This window comes from Danaus plexippus, chromosome 11 (assembly GCF_018135715.1).
Source record: "Danaus plexippus chromosome 11, MEX_DaPlex, whole genome shotgun sequence".
Taxonomy (NCBI): Eukaryota; Metazoa; Arthropoda; class Insecta; order Lepidoptera; family Nymphalidae; genus Danaus; species Danaus plexippus.
In genome coordinates, this window is record NC_083544.1 from 4,109,436 (window position 1) to 4,132,475 (window position 23,040).

At 30.8% G+C, this 23,040-nt stretch overlaps 1 protein-coding gene across 1 annotated transcript; it reads right to left on the reverse strand.

Moving 5' to 3' along the window:
• Positions 1 to 4,403: 4,403 nt before the first annotated feature.
• LOC133319018 (uncharacterized) lies at positions 4,404 to 9,263 on the reverse strand. The gene is made up of 4 exons (XM_061521882.1): positions 9,205 to 9,263; positions 8,653 to 9,138; positions 8,081 to 8,582; positions 4,404 to 8,008 (listed from the first exon to the last, which is right to left on the reverse strand). Exons 2-4 carry the CDS (start codon positions 9,130 to 9,132, stop codon positions 4,677 to 4,679), a joined length of 4,314 nt encoding a protein of 1,437 aa, XP_061377866.1. The 5' UTR covers positions 9,133 to 9,138; positions 9,205 to 9,263; the 3' UTR covers positions 4,404 to 4,676.
• Between the last annotated feature and the right edge of the window lie 13,777 nt (positions 9,264 to 23,040).

Below are 23,040 nucleotides of genomic sequence, written 5' to 3' on the forward strand. Positions count from 1 at the left end.
AAAAGCCTCAAATATTTCTTTATAAATATGATTAACAACACAAATAAATAATGAGAACAAAATAAATAATGGAGGTAAAGACGATTTAATATTTATAGAAAATTTTATTATTTTTCACTCACAATATAACAAATGCATTAATCCAACAGACCGTTTAGTATCGGCTCCATTAATTCTTTTATGTTCTATATAAGGCCGAGATCAAGCGGCGTGCAAGTGACAACTCCCGTTTATTTTGGTTGCAAGTCTAATTGACCGTATTTTTACATGTAACCATGATCTTAATTTAACCTCTAAAACGTTCGGAATATTAGCTTTGTAAGTAATTTTGCGATTGTTGATGATTCGTCAACTATACACAACAATAAACTATAGGACAGGACTTAGCCGAGATTTAGGAAAAATAAATAGATATAGTACAATAATAGACATAACATCCAGAGTTGCTTTACGATACAATTTGTTTTTCATTTTCATGATTTGTTACAAATTTTATTTTTCGAGAGAGGATTATAACATCTCATAAAATTCCAAAATCACACTGATGTAACTCAAGCCCTGAAGATTTTTAAAATATATATGTTTTATATATCTCGGAGTTAGAACCATCTCATCGTTTTTAAAAGTGAGTGAGTCAACAGCGCCTTTATTTTTGATTATCTTCAGTCTGATAAACTTCTAAAGGTGCCTTTTAATGTATAATTACAACATGATCAAAACAGTTTTACTAGCATAGTGTTAAGTATTGGTTTAAATAGTCTAAGTATTTTAGTTTTATTTCCAACGACTTTCGGGTATTTTATTAAAACGATTCCATACTTATGTCACATTCTTTATTGTGATAATTGATTAACGTTTAATCACTGGCTTTAATATTTATAGCTTTCATGTAATTTAATAAAACAATTATATATCTTTATCACAATTTGTATATATGAATTAAGATTCAAGATTGCACCACCATATCACATTTTACTAATTAACAGAAATTAATTCAGTTAGTGAAATGCTGATAGCTAGATCATTGTACACAAGACAAAATATTACTTACAAAGTATATGCCCTCGTTGAAACGCTATATATACTCACAATTTAGTGCGGACTTCAAGAAGTCTTCGTCGTCCAAACGATGAGAATTGACTGACTGTTGCATTAAGCACATTATAACACTTGACAGTCGTTTTTAAAAACTACCCTCTTATAGTTTTTATTTATAATTGCAACAGTGAGTCAATTCCTAAATGAATATTAACAATTATTGAACATTATACCAATACAATTCAGTAAATCATTACAATATCTAACAATAGGTTCAACGGTTTTCAAATATTTCATTTAATTACTCAGTTTTCTCGTACGGTGTTCCATTACACATATCAGCATTTTTGAATAGGGTTCATTACGCTGAATATATAGTTGTATAAAATTATGCTTTTGGTTTCGTACAGGTTGTAATTAAGACGAATTAGACGAGCTAACTGCATTCAAAACTGAATCCACCTTAGTACTGGTCAAGTGGTGGTTCTAAATTCAAATTAATTCCTATACTGGTAATACTTAAATTTTATATTTGAAATACAATATTTTTATTATGATTTATTATTATATTAGTGAAAACTATAAAGTTATTTTTTTTTAACTTTTTTCGGCTTTTAATTAAACCTAAATTGATTTTTCAATACTAGTTATCAAATATAAAAATATTTATTTTCAAAGTAATAGAGCCTAGCTGTGGTCAAGTAACTAGAACTCGAACATAGGCTGGCTCGACCGGGGAAGTACAACCCTCTCACAGAAAATGGAGAAGTAGTCTCTAATGGCTGCCTTTCATCCCAGGAGTGAGAGAGCCGGTTACCTTTTCCCACCTTTTCCTCTCCTTCTCCTACACTCGAGGTCGCTAACACATCTGCCGCATCCCTTATGTTGCAGATGTCCATGGCCGACGGTAACTACCTTCCATTAGGTAGGCCGTCTGCTCGTTAGCCCTCTTTGAAATAATTTTAAAGTAAAATTCAGTCAATAATCCTTAACTCTATTTTAAACGGTTATAATTATATTGAGTTCTATTGGTTCAAAAATAAAAACTGTAATATCTAATGTATAAAAATATAAAAACCATTTGGAGAAGAAAATACTTATGAATCCCGCCAAAAGCCACTACTGTGTTTGCTTTACTAAATTCATATGAAAATGCTGAAGTTTAATCATAATATAATATGACATGACAAGGCTGCTAATCGACCTCGTGGAATAAAATTCAAAACAGTGGCGTGTTGGTTCCATACATTTCTTATAACGAAGGGACGCGAGCCATAAGTTAAACGAGTCTTCTAATTTAAGGACGGACCATAGGTTGAAATAACAACGATAATTTCGTTGGCTACGATGTTTATTTCCAGTCAGACTATGCGCTATGAAATCGAACTCTGGTTAGTTCAGTAGGCAAACTGGAAGTCAATATTCATCCCCGATATGTGTGAGCGAAGATGACTTATGAAGAATGAAGAAAAAACATACATATACAGTCTAAAAATACCATCTGACAGCAATATGAAACCCAAAACAAATATTAAGCAGTAAGCTAGAATGTTTCGTATTAAATCCGAAGGTTATCCAATATGTGAATAGGTAAAATCAATGAGCCGAATATTTTAATACCTGTATTTAAAAAAATGTCATGCAATAATGTTTTCTTTTATGTCTAAGTCAAAGTCACAAGGGATACGACGAAGGATGCCCTAGGCGAATATTGATATATTTTTTGACATTTAATAAAAGGCCTTTCGATAAATTTTTCATATTAATAGTAGTCTTTTTTATCATTTATATTTTGATGTCTTTTGCTTTAGAACCAATGGATCGATAAATTTTAAAACATAAACGTGTACCATATACATATTTATTTATATGTAATATACCTTTTTTATTTAGAGTTATTGTGTTTTTGAAGTTTCAAATTTTGATAAGCTTTCGTGGCGAATACAGGACCAATTAATTGAGCAATAAACAAAATAACATTATAGTGTAGTTGTCAATTATTTATGAACATGTTACGTACGCGCTACATATTATAAGATAAATGAACGTCGCCGAGGCAACATCGTTGTATGGATAAGATATCATATAACAAGTAACGCCGCTGACTCCGCGGAACCAACACCAAGCCGTGTGAACCAGAAGATTCCTAATATCACACATGCTATGGAATGGTATTGCTATCCTAACATCGGGGCAATCATGTAGTCTTAGGTATAGGTTATAAGTTTTAATATGTAATTTTTATTATAATATACATATAAGTAAGTTTCGTAGTTTTCCTGGAACCTCCGGTTGCCACCTTATATAATTAACACCTATCTTGTATTTTACTTATTACCCTCATATTCGTATACTGTTTTATACTTATTAATTCTTTCAAAATTACGATTAAATATTTTGTATTAAGAAATTAAGGTTTATTGGATGGATGAACCTAAAAAAAATCTAATTTCGTTGTTCGTAAAATATATATCATGTTCCCTCATATTTACAAACAAATGTCAATAGTCCTTAAAATTATTACATACCCTTACTATTTACGCTAAAGCATCATCTAACATCAAGTAACAATAGCTAACTTCAACTGAATTATTAATAAATTACCTTCTACGCTCCGACATTGTTACGTTATAGAGACGTTCAAAGAGCCTCTTATGTAATTATTACAATATATATAAAAAATGTTTTGAGAGAAATATAAATGTTCAAGTAATTATTGATTTAAAAATTTGATTTTGTAGTTATTTTTTATTATGTAATCTAAGTAGCTTCTATAAAGAAATATTATGTTTAAGTATTTTGTAACTGGCTTCTTCTTATAAGAATATTCATCGCTGTCGAACTCTTTAAAACTTATCAGTGACAAGGTTGGATGTTAGCGTTGAACACTATTTTATTTTAAATATAATATGAAAGTGTCAAAAGTTTGCCTCCTGATTGTGCTGACTATTTACAAATGTCTTCAGGTTTATATAGAGACCGGATATGATTAGTTTGAATATATTTTGCGTGAATTAATAACAGCCGTTTTTTTTTATACTCATATCGTGTTTTGAGTAGGAATAAAAATTTTAATATAAAAAAGTATATGAGAGTTGAATTGGAGTCTTAAGTTTTTTTAACGTTTTTATTAATGTAAGTAGTGTTAAGTCAAATTTGTAGCGTTCAGTAATGTTATTTTAGTAATTTAAGAAATCACATATTACTAAATTTAACTCCTTTTGATAAACTCGCAGAATTCGTACAATGTTTTGTCAATTTATAGTATGTTTAAATTTTGTAGATATTTTATTTTTTTAAACATTCTTAACACAATAGGGAATAAGCATGACATTTTTTTTAGTTTATTCTATGAGTATTAATTTTATATATGAACTAGCAAACCCGGCGAACTCCGTTTCGCCACCAGATGGCTTCGTTTTATGTAACGTTTCGTTTGGTGATTAAAAGATGAAGAAAAAAATTTTTTTTTTGTTTTATATTTGAAATGAAAAATTTTATTTCATTTCACAACAGTAATGAATTCATTTCGATTAAAAAAATTAAGTGGTATTTAGTTGAACTTCTCTAAGTAAATGAAAGTGAATCCAAAGTAAATACTGAATCGAAGCGTTATACGTGTCCGCAAATTATCCGTTTCATTGAAGTGCTCTTTGGTAAACCACATTTTTTGTTTTTTGGTCTGACGTTAACACAAACAAAGCGGATGGTTTCCCAACTCGTGAACACGCAACGTATAACTGCCCATGTGAAAAACAATGATTTTCTAAATTTATCCCGCAAACACTAAGCGATTGGCCTTGCGACTTGTTAATTGTCATTGCGAACGCAAGGCGAACTGGAAATTGCAATCGTTTGAAGTCAAACGGAAGATCAGTCGGAATCATTGGTATTCGAGGAATACATACATTTTCACCTGCGTACTTTCCGTTAATAATGGTTGCCTCAATCAAATTCGGCATAAGTCTTTTTACCGCAAGTCGAGTACCGTTGCAAAGTCGCGGTGGATTCAAATTACGCAATATCATAATAACTGTACCAACTTTGAGTTGCAAATTATGTGGTGGAAATCCTGGTAACTCCAGAGAGTTCAAAAACTCCGTTGGATAATGTACTACATCATGGGGATTTGTTATGGAATCAACGGATTTGTATGTCACCAAATCGCCATCGATTTTTGATTGAATGGTGAAATTCAGTGCGTGTACATCATTATTCTTTGCGGCAAGAATTGCTCGTTGACTTAACCAAGCATAATTTTGATAATTCTCACTAATGTTTGGGAAAACATTTTCAATAAGAGTTAGTTGAGAGTCTACAAATCGGCAAAAGTCGTTGGTAAGAGTAATTAATCCAGATGTCGCATCAACTGGGACTTTTCCATTTCCAACAGCTAACAATTGTTTTGAAAATTGTGCAGCACTTAGATCATTTTGAAGTTGAACTCTCATATTAGTGGTTAGCGATAATGTTTTTACGATATTCCATAAAGGTGATGCCTTCAGGCAAGCATTCAATTCATCTGCAGGCGTTCCACGGGGAATTACTGGCAACGTCTGCCTGAAATCGCCTGCCAACAATATCATCAAGCCGCCAAAAATGTTGTTATTTCGCCGAAGATCCTTCAGTGTGAAGTTGAGTGCTTCAAGTGATTTCTTATGTGCCATTGTGCACTCATCCCAAACAATGAGCTTACATTGCGTCAACAATTTTCCCATTGCACTGGATCGGGAAATATTGCATGTTGGAGTCTCAATTGTGTTTAAATTGAGTGGCAACTTAAGCGCAGAATGTGCAGTACGACCGCCATCTAGAAGAGTCGCCGCAATTCCAGATGATGCTAACGCCAAAGCTATGTCACCTGTTGATCGAATAGTGGCCAAAATCAATGAAATGACAAATGTTTTCCCTGTTCCTCCAGATGCGTCCAGGAAGAATAGACCACCAGTATTATTGTCCACCGCTTGCATTAATGTTTCGTATACTGGTTTTTGCTGTTCATTCAGCAACGGCACATTATTTTGAACGAATTCCTGCAATGTATCAACATTGTATTGCAGCTCTCGATTTAATTCTTGGTTGAATGCCTCGTGTATTGATCGATTTGGTGCAATCATTCCTACTTCAATCAGTAGCTTGTTTGCAATAGTCAAGCATTGATCCTCAATCAGAATCAGTCCTTCATTGTAGATTTCATCGGTTATTTGCATGTCAGGATTATTCGTTTGAATGCGCAAGCGATGCAAGATATCTTCACATATGTCGTCTTTGTATTTGTTCCATAACTGAATTGGTTGTGAAGGAGAACATGTGGTGATGATAATTGCGAACAGCGTTCGTATTTGGTACGCATTTGATGAAACAACTGAATTCGCAAGTGTTAAATCCCAATGAGAATCGTTCTCTAGCAAACCCAATAGTTGACATGCTTCTCGATATGTTTGGCATTGGTGGCCATTCACAGTTTTCAAATGCGCAAATGATTTTGGTCCACGTACATTTACCAACAGTAATCGCAAATAAAAACATTCATCATTTCTAGGATGAACAGTATACATGCGACCTAGTGCATCAGTGGAAAACACCTGTGGCCAATCTGGAACTGGGGTTCCTTGTTTGCGACGTTGGAATTTCTTTGTTGATTGATTCCAAGTGTAATACTTAGGCATTTCAACGTACATCAGCGTCGCTGCGAATGGATCTGCTTCACACATTGCAAAGAAGCTAGTCAATGTTGTCGATGGTGGTCTCTCAGCTCGTTGTGCTGCATTAGCTTCAGTGAAGTAAACTCTTTGGCCATTTTCCAAATGCACTGCTAAATGTACAACTGTGGGATATCTTTCATGAATTAGAAATGAAAATAATCGCCACAGTGCTTCATTAGTACTGACGTATCTGCCCATTTGGAAGTTGCTGATTTCGTCATTCGCATTTTCCGACGCAATACCAAACACAGCCATGTCGCTGCCTTTTGTGACGTACTTGCACAAATATTTGATTGATTTGGCCGAATGACAACTCTCAACGTTTACATGTGTTTCGAAAATTCGTGATAGTAGCGGGCAGTATGGTACAATGAATTCATTTCCGATCTCAATCTCTTGATTTTGAACTTTAACTTTGATAGTTCGACCATTATTTTCTTTTGAACGCCGACGATATACTGGATATCCATCGTTCCCTGTAACTGTTTCAGCAACTAACGGTCGCGGATATCGTTTTGTGCACTTTCCATCAGTCATGCAAGGCGATAATGGATTTAATGCACCGCACGGTCCATGCACCATCTGTGTCGTCACAATGTCGTGTAGATGGGGATCAGTGACTGGATCAGGAATTTCAGCTGATATGATGTCATCCACTTCATTTGAATGTAATTTGTTCAGCAACCAAGTTAGGATATGAGCATGCGGTAGTCCACGCTTCTGCCATTCCACCGAGTACATATAACAACGTGTGTCACCAAAAACTCGATACTTAGTAAGCACATCCATCATGACCTTGAGTTTTTGCTGAAATACTCTGGCGATTATGTCATGGCGATCTTGCGGTTTTTGGCCCGGTTCCAACTCACGTTCAATTTCCGTCCACTTCGGATTGCAAGTGAACGTAATAAATAAATCGGGAGTTCCATAATTTCGCACGTACGTCATAGCGTCTTGAGCGTATTCGTGCATGTGGCGTGGGCTTCCGATATAAGATGATGGGAGAATCGTCAGACGTCCAATACTCTGAACATCACCATCTGAATGAATAGCATCACGCAAGTGTATATAGTCCTCAGATCGTAGCTTTGCCTGATTGAATCGGATGAACGCTAAACGTTCTGTCTCGACTTTGACATACATGTCGACAGCGAATTGCTGGAATAGCCGACGGCACTTCAGAATGACATTCTCCTCATGTGTACGAATCATCATACGATACGCATAGTAATTCATTGCGCTTAGATTTTTATTCGTTGATACGCCTGAAAATGAAAAATTAAATGAATTGTTGATGGAAACCAATAATAGCAATAATTAGTGTGTGAATATTGTACTTGTAATTGGATCGACCATCTTCAACGTGATGTCGTATCCGTCTTGCCCTTGCCAATAAATGATTGGATATTGTAACGCATCGTACAAACGATGTGTCTCGTTTACACGATGCATGATATTGCTTCTTCGCTGAACGACAATGTCTCGCGATTTAGTTGGATCGCCAACAATAATTGCAGCAACATCATTAACGGTGGGTGCATTGAATCTTCGCACATGTTCACCTGTTGGGGTACAATCCGCTCTTATGACAAATTTGTGCGTATCCGATGGCATTCGTTCCAATGCTGTTTTGAACATATTAACCACAGCGTTATTAGCGTGAAAAAATGCTTGCAACTGTTCAATAATCCGTCTCTTTAACTGTTGTGTTCCCTGTATATTACACCGCACATTCAGCTGATCCACCATCGACGAAATGAAATATATTTGCAGAAATTGATGCGGTTCATCTGGTGTTGGCACCATTGAACCATGCAAATGATATATTTGTCCTTGTATCTGTAATTGCAAACAATCATTTGTTAAAGAATATGGTGTAACTTTTGATCGTGTGTGTTGTATCTTTTACCTTGCAAGTCGGCATGAAGCCGCCTTCTCGAATGATATTAGCTCCAAAGGAAGTCATGCGAAAGCAGTTATTGTATTCAAGGATGTGTTGAAGAAAATGGCTGGAATCGGGATCACTTCCATCGAACAATGGTTTCAGTGGCTGTGGTGGTGTAAGTAATGGCTCCAGTTTGACTTTTCCACTTGCGCAGCACAATCCAGCCGTTTCTCTTTTGAACTTTAACGCATTGCAATATCGGCATACAGTCGTCATTGGTCCAATATTTAAATTTTCATCATCACTGTAGTTCGCAGTGGGATCATATTGGAATGCCAAGCGATTGTATGATGCCAATGATCTTCGTGTGCTCACGCGTTGTCTCAATCGGGCATTTTCTCTTATTATATTTTGTCTTTCTTCGCTTAAGTTCTGTGAATACACTTGTTGCTGACTTGCATGTCTTGTGCGGCGACCGATGTTCGCACGTCGTCCTCTAGGCATTTTTAACTATGGGCAGAGTGGTGAATTTAACCTCAAATGCACGATCCACATAATTTACACAGTTCAACTTACCACCTTAAAGACAAATACCTGCTGTTGAAATTGAATAAAAATGTACACAATACACGTGATTGTTTTGATGGTTTCCAATTAAACTGTTAAGAAACGAATAACTTATTTTTTTTACTTTTTTTTCACAATTTCACACCGGTTTGTCACATGAAATTAACTGAGAAGAAAACAATAAGTAGCTGTCAAACAATGTGTCACGCACCGTCGCCATCTTCTTAAAATATTGGTTTGTAGTACATGCTATGTATCAGAGATGGCGCTGTATTAAAAAAATGATATCCCTATTTTCTCGCTTTTCTATTGAAATTTTCCTGAATTTTCTTTGCTATAAACCTCACGGAGCCCGAGACCTTTTCAACAAATGCAAAACTGTGGAAATCTGTTTGTGCGTTCTGGAGTTATAGCGTCAGGAAGGAAAACTCGACTTATTTTTATATTATAGATATTATCTGAATAATAATTTTTAAAACTCATGCATATTTTCTATTAAAAATAATAATATGAATATAAAAATAATAACAATATTAACGCATGAAGAATTATAAATTGTTACTGGATAATAATTTTAATTATTCTTCCTGGACAGTATTACACAGGAGTCTTAAATGACAAAAAAAATAATTGAATCGGCATTATCATAAAATTAAACAATATGAGCCGTAATATCGCGGTCGAGAATCTTTTTAAAAAGATATTTATAAGTTATTCAAACACTGCCTATAAAGACAAAGTCCCAACACGAGTGCCTTAATTAAAAGTGAAATGCGAGCAGGAGATTCAACAAATTGGTGGGCTGGGATGCTTAGACCGTTTTGATAAGTGTAAAAAAAAATATTATATTCAAATAAATATATACATTGTGAATTTCAGAATACATCGTATTATAAATCGTCCTATCTGCAATAAGCTTAGACGTCGAGTGTTCCTCGACTCAAGATGAAACGCTGGAACACCTTGCTAAAGGTAAATTCAATACATTTTAAAGTGCCTTATTTCCACTTTTATTAAATATGCATAATAATATTGCAGGTTTTCGTGGTAAATCTGTAATTTTTATAATCAGTTTAGGTCTTTCAAAATAATCAATTTGTTTCTTAACTTGTGACATTTGTGTAACATGTACAAAGTTGCCCTTAAAATTATAATGATAGCGGCTTGAAATGAGAATGAACTGTGCATATTATTGCTTACGAAAGATTCTCTTTGTGAGAAATACAAATATACGCTTCAAGTAAACGTAAAAATTAATTTAATATGCATGTAGCTTAAAATCCATATTTCCTAAAGGCATATAACGTTTTTCAATAAATAAGTATTAAGTTTATTTCACCTCTACCATTCTTCCACTTGTTTCTTAGTATCGAAATCGATGCTTGTAGTTTTTCTTCAAACTGCAAGTAATAAAGCACATATTTATTAAAAATATTGCGAATTCTTCATTTAGCTTTCTTTTTGTAATGAATTATGTAATATACACTCCTTTCGATTACGCTCGGGAACCGTATTTGAGAGTATATTATTCTGATAGCGCTTTGATTAGCACTTCGTAGGCTATATCCTGATGAGTCGATTACAAGAAAACACCTTGATACTTTAAAATGATTTTATATCTACAAGCACAACCGTCTCGATTGGTATCCAACAGCGAGTGACCGATCGAGTTCCGTTTTAAAAAACATACCATACTCAAAAACAAAATAAAATAATACCCTACGTAACAAAACTATCACTTTACAAAAATAAATCGGTAAAACATTTCCTTTAAATCGATATAAGTTAAGTAGTCATAATTTAATACATTTAGAAGTTATTATAAGTGTTAAGGTCATTTAACAAACAAAATGTGATATTCCATATCAAGGATTAATATGTCGGTCACAGTTAGTTGTACATAGATTTGTTCAGTGATACGAAAATATGATTACCTTAAGGGAAACGATGCTCAAAACCTCGTTATGATGCTCACGGCTCCCGAGTGGTTACAGAATTGTTAACATTGTCCCAAACTTTTACTGTAATATTTAGCGGCGATATTACATATCGTTAAAAAATTTGACATTTTAAAATATTAATTTTAAAACGTGAATGATTTTTTATGTTTTGTTTCTTATTTAAATTATATAATTATAAATTAGTAATAGATATTTGATTTAATTGCCACTAGTATAAAAACACATGTCAAGCTAAAAATGAAATTGAAAATTCGATGAGATTTCCACTTCAGATGAATGAAGCTGTTGGCGTCATACTTATGTACCTTCAAGCGAATTAAAAAATTTAATGCCTTATTGGAAATTAAGAAAATTAAGATATTTTAACTAATTATTTACAATAGGTTTATCTTTCGGGTACTCTCGGTATACGTAATTTATATTTAAATCAATACATTTACATTCGTAATAAATAAAATTATGTTATATTAACAAATACCTTACCATTAACCATTACCCTTGTTTTAAAGTGACTAAATTCAAAGAGGCGTTTCATTCTAAGTCCTTGTAATTATCTTCGTCTCTAATGAATTTCTTCATCCGTTTAATAAGATTTGTCTTGCCTTAAATCCTAACACATATATATTTACAAACAGTTTCAAGCCCCTTTATCCAATTTTCTTTCAATCTCCAAATAAAAGTCTCAATGTTTTGATTGAAGCTTCATTGCTTTGAATTCCCAAAAATTTGTTTAATCTTTAAACGAATGAGCTAATACAGTTAGATAGAAAATATTTTTTTATAATAGTATTTTGTTACAGTTAACGGTGTACCTAGATTTAGATTGAAATTTATTTTGTCCTTGATCTTTATTAATTAAATACTTGTTAATATAACAGAATAATTGAGTCAGTCATAGGAAAGGGTAATTCGCTTTTAGAAACTAATTATTTATTTTAAATTCTTATGTTTTTGACATTAACAATCAAGATTTAATTATGGGAAATATTAGGAAATATAGGAGTAAATTATTTTCCAAATAATTTTCTTATCTACATTTTTCAGACAAAACTACATTTTCCGTGTTTTATTTTGCATGGAACATTAGTCAAATGGTCGGGTTTCATACTGACATATAGGATTTAACTTATTCAAATAAATATAACAATACATTTCGGAATTAAAAACTTCCATCAGTTTTACAGCACAGCGCTTAATGATCTCAACATTGCAAAATATACGATTACTTCAATATTATACATTTACTAGATATAATTATTTTATATTGTACAAATGTACATAATAGTAAGGTAAATATAAATTTTAACTTTATAAAGTGTGTTAAAACAATCGATGTGGTGATACGAATGTATTGAAAATTGTTAATTATAAAGTTACGTCATAGAGTAATTTTTATTCGGTTGCGTTTAATAAATACTGTAATAGTCCAAAAAACAACGGAAGTTTTTGGTAACAAATATTGAATAATATGGTTAGAACATAAATCTTCGTAAAGGAATCTTATAATGCTCATGCGGGCCTGCCAGTAAATCCTGACTTAATTTACTATGCAGAGGATCTTGGGAATGGAGTATCTTTTCGATTAACTGACGCATTAATATAAAGCATTGAAAACACATGATAAGAAGAATGAAGTTTGGTTTTCATAGTGAGATTTAAGACTTTCGCAAGAATTCATTTAAATGGAACTAATATTTTCGGATTACCATGATCACCGAGTGAAGTTTGTGATTACCGTGTGTGATCACCGTGATCACCGTGTCCACGGTTGCTGCAAAGTAACCGAAACGTCGGGTCTATATAGTTTTTAAAAAATAATCAAATACGCATTGTAATCCGACAATATGAGTTTCATTTAAAGTTTTGTATTGATTTCGTGGAATATTTTTTATACTAGTAATTTTCTAAACAGTCTAGAATTATTTTAACAATATCTTTATTGGATATAGTTTATTTCTAAAAAGTTTACAAAGTTATAATAGTCATTTACGAAATTTTTAAAAACTAGCGGAGATTATACAAATCTATATGTATATATATTAAGTTGGTTTTTGTACGCTTCGAAAACTCAAAATGTTCTGCAACGATTCGGCTGAAATTTTGTTTGGCAACCAGATAGTCTCTATATCTACATAAACAATGGGAAAACAAAAATATTGTATACCCGCAAGTATTGAAAATTTAAACTTCAATTAAACATATGCTGTTTTTTGTTTTTCACAGCGAAGCGCTGCAGGGCACAGCTAGAAATATATAAAATAAATGAAAAAACTGTTACGTTGAGGTTGTTAGTTATAAGGAAGCCGCTTTTGAATGATAACTAGTTTTCAAAAGAATATTTGTGTAAAAAAAAAAAGAAAAAACTACAACAGATGAACAAAAAATAACTATTTTATTATTAAACAATATCAATTTTTAAAAGGTTGATACAGTTTATCCTTTATTTTTTACCCTTAACTCAAATTCTGATAAAATTAATTTTATATAAACGTATCTATTTCCTTTTTGGTCGTTTGTAACAAGTCACAATTAAATATAAAAAACTTTCAATAGTAAATACAATTTTAAGTTATAAATGTAAAATAGAGGTAGATGAAACAGTATTTCGAAACTGTGATTTTATTTATTTGGAACATAAACAAGTGGTATTCAGTAGTCTTTCTAAGTGATTGGACCTCTCCTCCTTATGGGTCTATGTTTCTATAACGGAAGAAAATCCATTCAATCCATTCAAATTCATTCAGTTTATGTAGCAATTATAAATAATTAGTTTATTGTATCTTACTCATCTATACTTTTATTTATAAAGTTGTTTATTTTATTACATTTGAGATATAGATATTATACATTAAATTTAAAAGAAATTGTAATGGAATTAACAAAATTTTACAAAATAAAATGTTACTGTATATCAAATAATCTTTTTAAACTCGTATTAACATATTAATAAAAAAACTTTAATTCAAACGTTGGAAATTCTCTCCCATTGATTCCAGGTGACGTAATAAAGTCAAGCTCAAAACTTTTTCACTAACAACAAACAGGTGTCAACAACTTTGTTAATAAAATCCTAGCTACGGGATAGATTTACAATACCGGTATCGACATAAACAAGAATTGTGGAATTGGAATTTATTTTAGTAAATCTTATATCCCATAAGTTTAAAAAACAATATCTAAAGAATGTACTGAGAAAATATGTTTTGACACACGTAGGTTTATATTTTAAGAAAGTCTTTAAATTTATGAATGAGAATTTTAACAAAATTGCAAAATAATTGGTCAATCAAAATCTTTTATAGCGGACTGCTGGAGATGGCTTTATATTTATGCTATGAAGAATGCCTAATAAAATAATTACAAAAAATACACATAATATCGTAATGCATAAGCTAAAGCTAGAGTCATAGAATAACAAATATTACTATTACATTCATTGGATTATGTAAATTATTCATGCGTGTGAATGATCAACCGTGCCCGTTCAGACGCATTCACATGCATTTTTTGGGCATCCAAAGCACTACGTTAGAAAATTAAGAAATCGTCGCGTGTAGATGACTAATAATGAGACTGGTAAGTCGTCAGTAGACGACATTTTCATTTCGTCTGCCTTTGATCACGGTTGCTGTAAAGTAATCGAAACGTCGGAAAAATTCAAGAAAAAGATAATAAGATTTTGTAGTTATCAGAAAAACTTAATTTAATTTTAATTTACGTAATATTAGTTTTTGCCTGCGATTTCGTCTGCGTTCTTCATGAATGGGCTGGGAGAGAAATAATAAAGAGTATTATAATAATAGATAAGACAGCCACCCGGCAGCGCCATCTTTAGTTAGTGTGAAGTGTTATGATGACGATGTTTTACGTCTGATGTCTTAGCTATATCACTGTTAAGTTTCATCTTAAGTCGTAAAGTAGTTGTTCCCTGAAGGAGCAACAAACATCCATACGTGTTTGTGTGTTCTTATATACATTTTCATTAATTATTACATTTATAATATTTGTAATAATAGTCCTATTAATGCCTATTGAGGAATGTTCATATTATTTAATTACTTAAAACATTACGTTATTGTGAGTTTAAAATATAAGTTGGGCTGAAATATTTGACTTGACCACGTGGTCATCAACTATTAAATAATACAAAATTAATTTTTATCTAGTTTTCGCATTTAATTCTGAGGGTATCATGGTAAAAATATGTTCTAGATTCTAAACGATGGAGCAGTAGGTCCACAAATAGACGTTCACATTATAGTAAAAGTCGCAAGATTACAAATGTATATAATATTTTTTTGTATACAAACTGGAAAAAAAGTTTTCGGGAATAGCAGGTAACTGTGCTTAATAAAACCACACACTCAGGCTCAAATATCTTCAAAGGATAAGTTGAGTCCACTATGTTGGGCGTTTGATGTTCTCATAATTTGCTAGTTACTGTACTCAATACGGAATTCGGTTTCGGAGTTTGTTAAATAAACATTGCAACATAGTTTACTTGGTGAGGGAATGTATACCAGTCTTAAAAGTTAAAAATTCTACATTGAATTAGAAGCATTAGGTAATCATAATAAACTCAGCTCCATTAGAGTGAAAACGAACGCTGTAGATTGTATTGTAAGAAAATTTTAAACGTCATGAAACATAAATAAAAATAATATGATTTGATTAGCTGGGCTTTGTCCTTTTCAAATTGTTTTACAGAGGTGGGGACGCAAATAACCATATTTTTTTCAGACTGCTGCTTTTTTTTTCAATGGAACGGTTCTACAGTTTACCGGTTTTTTTTTGTGAATGTTTTTACTCCAGAATATAAAAAAAATTGAGAAATATTTAATTTTGAAAGTAACTTAATTGCAAATTACAAAGGAAAGAGAGAAATATTATGTTGCATATTTCGCTTGTTTCAAAACATGTAGATTTTTACTAAATAAAATAAGGGTTGGGTTTTATACCGTCGTTTTCGTACCAAAGTAGATATGGTGTCACAATAGTGTCTAGAGCCATTGAAAGTTTAAAATGTAATAGTCAATAGGAATTGAAATTCTCTTTATTTTTTCTTCATTTTACCTTAATCATTGCCTTACGAATATTTCCTTTATTTAAAAAAGAAAGGAATAGAAATACGAGCATTTGAAGTCCCATATATTATATTCCGTAATCAATATTTTCAATTTATTTCTTATAATTAATTAATTATTCTATTCACGTATAAATTTAGTAACATTTAATTAACTACTATTAATTATGTCGCCACAACATGTCGTCTGAAGGTGAGTAATTAATAAACCTATATCATATGTACAATAAAATAGATGTAGTATTGACTCAAAAGAAAAAGAACATTTGAAATATCGTTCTTTTCCAATGTTTTGATTATATTACAAATAAATCCCAATACAAACTTTTGCCTACAAAACAAAATACGATGAGTTGAGAATCACTTTTATGTAAAGTTGCTAAATATGATAGTACTTTATTTGTCACAGAACTCATATTATATGCTTTTGGCTTTCCTTGTAATTAAAATAAGAACTTAAAATAAAACTCTCTGTTGGTTAAAATAAATTATAATCTTTTTTATCAAAACTATTTTCAACACCTACATAACTTAAATCCCAGTTAAAATAGCCCTGGTTCTATATAGTGTGTTTTCTTACTTGTGTGTGTTTGTGTGTGTGTGTTTCTCTGTTGTTCTTGTGTTTCTTTCGTGTGTTGTACCTTATAATAGAATATAGGACTTTAAAGTCACTGTATTTTTTGATTCTTGTAGAAACCAAATATATAACAGATAAATAAAAAATGTATTAATTTTATCTCTTTGTACTGAGAGAATATGTTAGTTAGATGACCAGTGAAACATACCCGTCACATATTATATCAAGATGATTAAAGTTGGGGTTTCAAATAAATGGCGAGTATAAGAGATGACGTAAGATGTTAAGATAAAGAAATATTTTTGAAAATCTTTCTTTTGATTTCACTATTTTTGTCTGTTGTGACACCTAGACAATATTGTTTTATATAAAGAGGATGCCAATAAAAATTAATTAAATCCAATCCAAATAAGTTTATAGTCAATAAATACAAATCAATCACAATATATTGTCTTCATATCAATAAAAGATGTCCTCAAAGGATTCAAATTCCAGTCAATATTTGAATGCCTATTATTTTTTCAATTTTATATGTCTTATTTTAATTTCATACCCCGTAAGTCAAAATAGCAAAGATTTTAATTTTCAAACAAAATTTTTAATATTGAATTATGACTTTTGAAATATTTCTTTAAAAAAAATACGTCTTTGAATCAATCTTTGAAGTCAGAAGTTTGTTAAAGACCTATTGTAAGGGTCAGTGTCTGTAGGAATAGCGGTCCATTTATTCAAAGGGAAGTTAAGAGTTTGACTTTGGTATTTGTTTCTTTTGTTTAAAAGAGGGATAGAGTGGGCAAAAGCCGCATTAAATTCTGTTTTATCTAAATGGATTAATGTATATCTGTCATTGAAAAAGCACTTTGTATTATCATAGTGGAATCACACATCAGATGTTCGGTTTTTTACATACTTGTACGTAAATTCAACCCTAGTATGACTGTTTTTGAATAAGCAACGAAGATCAGCCGAACAAAATGAATAATAAATATTATTTTTGCGATAAAACTATTTAGGTTTTGAGTTTTTGAAAAAATACATACATATAATTAAAACTTTACAGAAATACGAACGGTGTAAAAACAATTGAATACTAAAGCAGTTCAAATAAAAACATTTTACTTATTCCCATTTGCGACACGGTTGATACGTGTTTCTTAACAAATAATATAACCCTTATAAAGTTGGATTCGCTGAATAAGAATGAGATTGATATGTGATGCGTTCTTAGGTGATGTAGAAAAACAATCTTTTATGAGATCCTGCCTACTATTTCCTTTATTGAATTTCTTCAATAATATATATTGGAGAGGGTTTTCTTGAACATAAAAAAAAATCGATATTAAAGACAGAAACAAACGTCGCAATGATTCCTAATTTGTGAGAACGACCTAGGAACAATTTAAAAAGGATTCTTTAAAGTTTGAGGGTGAAATTATTATTCGTTTGGTATAAAATTATACCAACAGATTTTTGATTCTCTCTTTTTTAATAGATACGTCTGTCAAAAATAGCGATTATAAATTTCTTAGTTTTAATAATATATGTTGATGTTAGTACAAAATCGTTGTTTTTAAAGAGTGTCGTTAACATAACTGACGTCATGGGTGCCTTACTTCTCGACTGTCGCCAGGCTTACAGGAGAAAGATTACCTCGTAAACGGTTCGACGAATCCCTTACTTCGAATAAGTCCAATCTCTGCAACCCCTGTTTTGGATCTGTACTCTCCTCTTTATTTATACCAGCCAACACTCATTGTTGTGACTGCACTTACACAGGTGGTTATACAGGTGATACCTGATAATTTCAACTACCCTTAATTATTGATTATTCAAATAATATAAATTGGGCTAATATATATAATTTATAATTATGATCCATTTTAAATTAGAAAATTTAAAATACTGTCATAATAAATTTTCTTTTAGTTCCGACTGATTGATAGGTAGTTAATATCTTTATAAATTAAACAAAAATGATATCGTTCTGCTAAGTTTTTTCTACGCACACTTGATTTTTTCTTTTTTATTATAAAAATATAAAACATTTAAATAAAACTAATATTTTTCGGATTATATTACGCGGATTTTATTATTAAAAAAAAACTACCTACTCCCGACGTTTCGAGTGCCTTGCAGCAACTGTGATCACGGGCAGACGAGATGTCGTCTAAAATACGCGTAGTATAATCCGAGAAAAAATATTTGTTTTATTTAAATGAATTCTCGCGAAAGTCATAGATCTCATTATATAAATCAGTAATATAAAATAACCTAGAATTAAACATGTGACAACTTTATCAACTTTACCATTATGAGAAATTGAAAAACCGTATTTCTTTAAAATATTATCAAAATTATTAATAAATAATTTGTAACTGCCCATAATAAGTTTTAGAACAAAAGGTCATATAAAATTATTTTTAAAAAAGCTCTTGAGTAATAAATAATTATTATAAATAGGTATAATGAAGACTATATAAATTTTTGAATGCGATGTTTACCGAATTTCGACGAAAGTTTATTTTACTGAAAGAGTTTCAATAAAAATATAAATAATATTATTAAGGAACAAAATATTGTCATCCTGTTTATTCAATAGCCGAACAAAGCCACATGAAATTCTCAATATAACATGAATAAATTAATGAAAATAATAAAACACTACAATGCGTGTTAACTGAGATCCAGAGAGCTTATATCACGTCTTAAATTTTTCACAGTTCATGAGATCTAAGTAAAACTATATTTAATCTGCACGCATGAATAACTAAGAATTTTGCAATATATGGTCTGAAACGAAACTGCCATTTTTGGTATTTAAAAAGTACTAAATATAAAATTAATGCTTAAATTAAACTGTTGGTGTTATATTTGATTTATTTGATTATATATGTTTGATAAATATATTTGATAAATATTTGTATATATTTGATTTATCCTAGAAATAACTATTTATCGAATAAATCAAACGATAATTTGTATGTAGAAGACAAATTAGACAAAAAGGTAAATGATGGAATAAAAATAAAAGAATAGACAAAACATATGGAAGCAATTGAGGTCAGATTTTAATAAATCATTTTATGAAAAATGTTTTATCTAAAACCTACGGTACATTTATTCTTGTACGTTCTATTAATGACCTAATACGAGTGGAATGCAAGTGACAACTATCATTTATTTCCGCTACAACTCTAATGTTCCATATACATGTAACAATTACCTTAAAACAATTCTTTATTTTTTTACGATTAGGACTGATATATATATATATATGATTAGGTTTGAAAAAAAAAAAATTATAGCATTGGTGAGTATTTTGTGAATGCCTCAAGATATGTTTAGTTCTTCAACAAGAAAATTATACCATTGGAATTACATCTTCATTCTGCGTAGTTCGTTACTGATAGGATAAATACGAGTTATACTATAGGAACCTTAGAATGAACATAGAACTAATATAACCTAATTTGGTTTAAGTTGTTCATAAACAAGTATGATTTTTAATATATTTTAAACGTACCTAAAAGATTGAATTAGTAAAGAAATATATAGGATTGCAAGGTAGAAAGATTGTTTCAATTATATTTTATATTTCATGTAGTATATAATAATTGACTATTCAATATTTTTTTCCAAGAAAATGTTATCTCTAATAGTATAAATATTCATTTTAATTTTCAATTTATGTGTATGGAAATTGTAAGGATATAGCTTTTAACTTTTGAGATAAAACATATTTCTTTGATAAAAACAAAAACATTAATGTATGTTCCAATGTTTTTAAAAATTCTATTACGAGTATTGTTGAAACTTAATAAAATGTTTTTGCGAACGACGCCCTTTGTCTTCAATATTAAAACAAGCCCAATCGTAATGATTTTTATATTTATAATACAAGTTAATTAAGAATGCATTTCGCATCCTATCTGTCAATGAAATCTACACCTACTATGCAAACAATTTACTTGAGTTTTTTTTGATCCACCATTTTTTTTATTTTCATATATGCCACAAAAAAAGGTGACAATTACTAGACTTTGCATACATTCAATTGTATCATTTTCATCTGGCAAAGCCAGCTATACCTAATATAAACCTCACGAATAAACTTTATAAATATAGCAAAAAAAGTGGTGCATCAGTCAATTTACTTAATCATTTTTTTACCGGTTTGTTTTGGTTACGCAGATGACAGCATAGTTTTATATTGGTATCAATCTAATTATGGGGAGAACCAGGATCCAATAGATTTGGAAAGAGAGTTGGGGGTTGGCATAGTGGAGCATAGAAATTTCATACTTCAGGCAGTTTTCGAACAGGGCGTTTCCAATTTTGTGGTTTTAAAAACCACAAACGTGTCTTTTTGTTGCCAAGAGGAGTTTCTTTCACTTGCCTCCAACTTTTTACAACAAGAATCAATCAGCCTTCAGCATAAGTATAAAATATCCAGATTTTCGGTATTTTATTATTTATACTTTGAAGAAAGAAAGAGATGACCGATGTAATTACTCCATCGTTTTTTACGTCTCTCTCCTTAAGATGTATGAAGTGATACGCTGCCTTCTGTAGGAAGCGTATATGGAGAACTCCAAATTCTTTATACTTATAGCAAAAAGCTAGCTAGTCAATTAAAAAAAAAACTAGCTAGCAATTAAAATAACACTAGGTAGTCCAATAAATTACTGTTATATTTAACGAAAAAGGACCAATTGCTTATTGTAATTTCGTTGTGCTCAAAATACACGAACAAATAGAATACACAACTATTACGTATTCGGATCATATATTTTCCAAAGTAAGAGATTGTTAGAAAAACAGAAATAACGGCATAGCCAGATTTTTCAAATCTTGTACCGTATGTTGCAGATATGGATAAAATAGAACGCTCCATGAATTTTAAAGGAACTAAACATAGCAGTCACTAGGATATATAAAAAAAAAACAACGATTTTTAAACCTTTGTTTAAGAAAAAAGCAATATATCTGTTTTATTGTGTTGTATTTTACCTTAAAATTAATTGATGTATATATAAGTATAAAGTAACCATATTCGGAGAACAAAACGTGCGTTTTCATATTAAAGTTTCTGTCGCAGATTTAAGACACAGGAGATAACACTTGGTTGATTTTTTAAGTGTAATATAGGAAAAGAGAAAAGTCTGTTGTCATTTATCTTAGTTTTCTTTTTGAAAAATTCTTATATAAATCTAATCGGAAGCAAGCCATTATTTACCAAGTCGACCTCGTTAGTAAAGTTGCAATTTTCCTTTGTATGTTCTAAAATATTTTCAAAAATTCTAGCAAGTTTACTTAAAAAATATTTTATTTCAGTTATACAATTTTCTGTAAAATATTTAAGTAATAGTTTCTTTAATGTCAAAATTAATATTTACAGTTTGTTTAATAACTAATAACAAATTACCCGCTAATTGTCATACGAAACAACTCATTCTTTTTTTGTAATGTATATTGCTGTTGGCCCTGCGGTTTTTAACAACGTCACCGGGAGAGACAGCAATTGAAATATGTCGTTTAATAAAACTGTAAATATATATGTAATTCCGTTAATGTTAAAAATGTATAAACACTACAAACAAAATGCTCAAAAAGGTCTTAATCCTATTGACTCATTTTAGTAACAATATAATATCTTTACTTTAAACTTTTCCTTTGAATAATTTATATTCACCGAAATCCGCACTCCGAACAGATAAAAGAAGTTGTTAGATTTTTGTTGTTTGCATCTTTTTCATTGATAGGATATTTCACATACAATTTTTCAAGTATGCTAAAGAATAAAGCCAATAATAAGAAAAACTATTTGAAAAAGATTTATTTTTAATATTTGCTATATAAGCATTATGTATATCATGTATATACATATATATTATATAATAATAATTGATATAGAGTAATAAAGTCAAGAGTATTGAAATGGTACCATTAGCAAAAGATAATATTTGTAAATGTTTGAACTGATAAACTCTAGTTTCTGTAGTAGTACCTGGTATAGCTTAACAATGAATTAAAAACCAAATTATTAATAACTTCTCGGAATACATTTACGCATACATTTAGCATCTCTCGTTATAATTCCCTCGTTTAATAAATGAATATTTCTCAGAAATTATATTGTTGTGAGTTTATGAACTCACTTTTTCTTAGTAATTACTTAGAAAAGAAAAATTTACTATCAATTATCCTATAAATAAAGTTTTCTT

What these genes read in the sequence shown, in the direction of transcription:
- LOC133319018 (XM_061521882.1), bottom strand. Translation starts at nt 9,132, where the DNA reads ATGCCTAGAGGACGACGTGCGAACATCGGTCGCCGCACAAGACATGCA. An exon ending in GCTTCATGCCGACTTGCAAG is followed by an intron (nt 8,583 to 8,652) that starts GTAAAAGATACA and finishes TTGCAATTACAG; the next exon opens with ATACAAGGACAAATATATCA. An exon ending in GATGGTCGATCCAATTACAA is followed by an intron (nt 8,009 to 8,080) that starts GTACAATATTCA and finishes TTTCATTTTCAG; the next exon opens with GCGTATCAACGAATAAAAAT.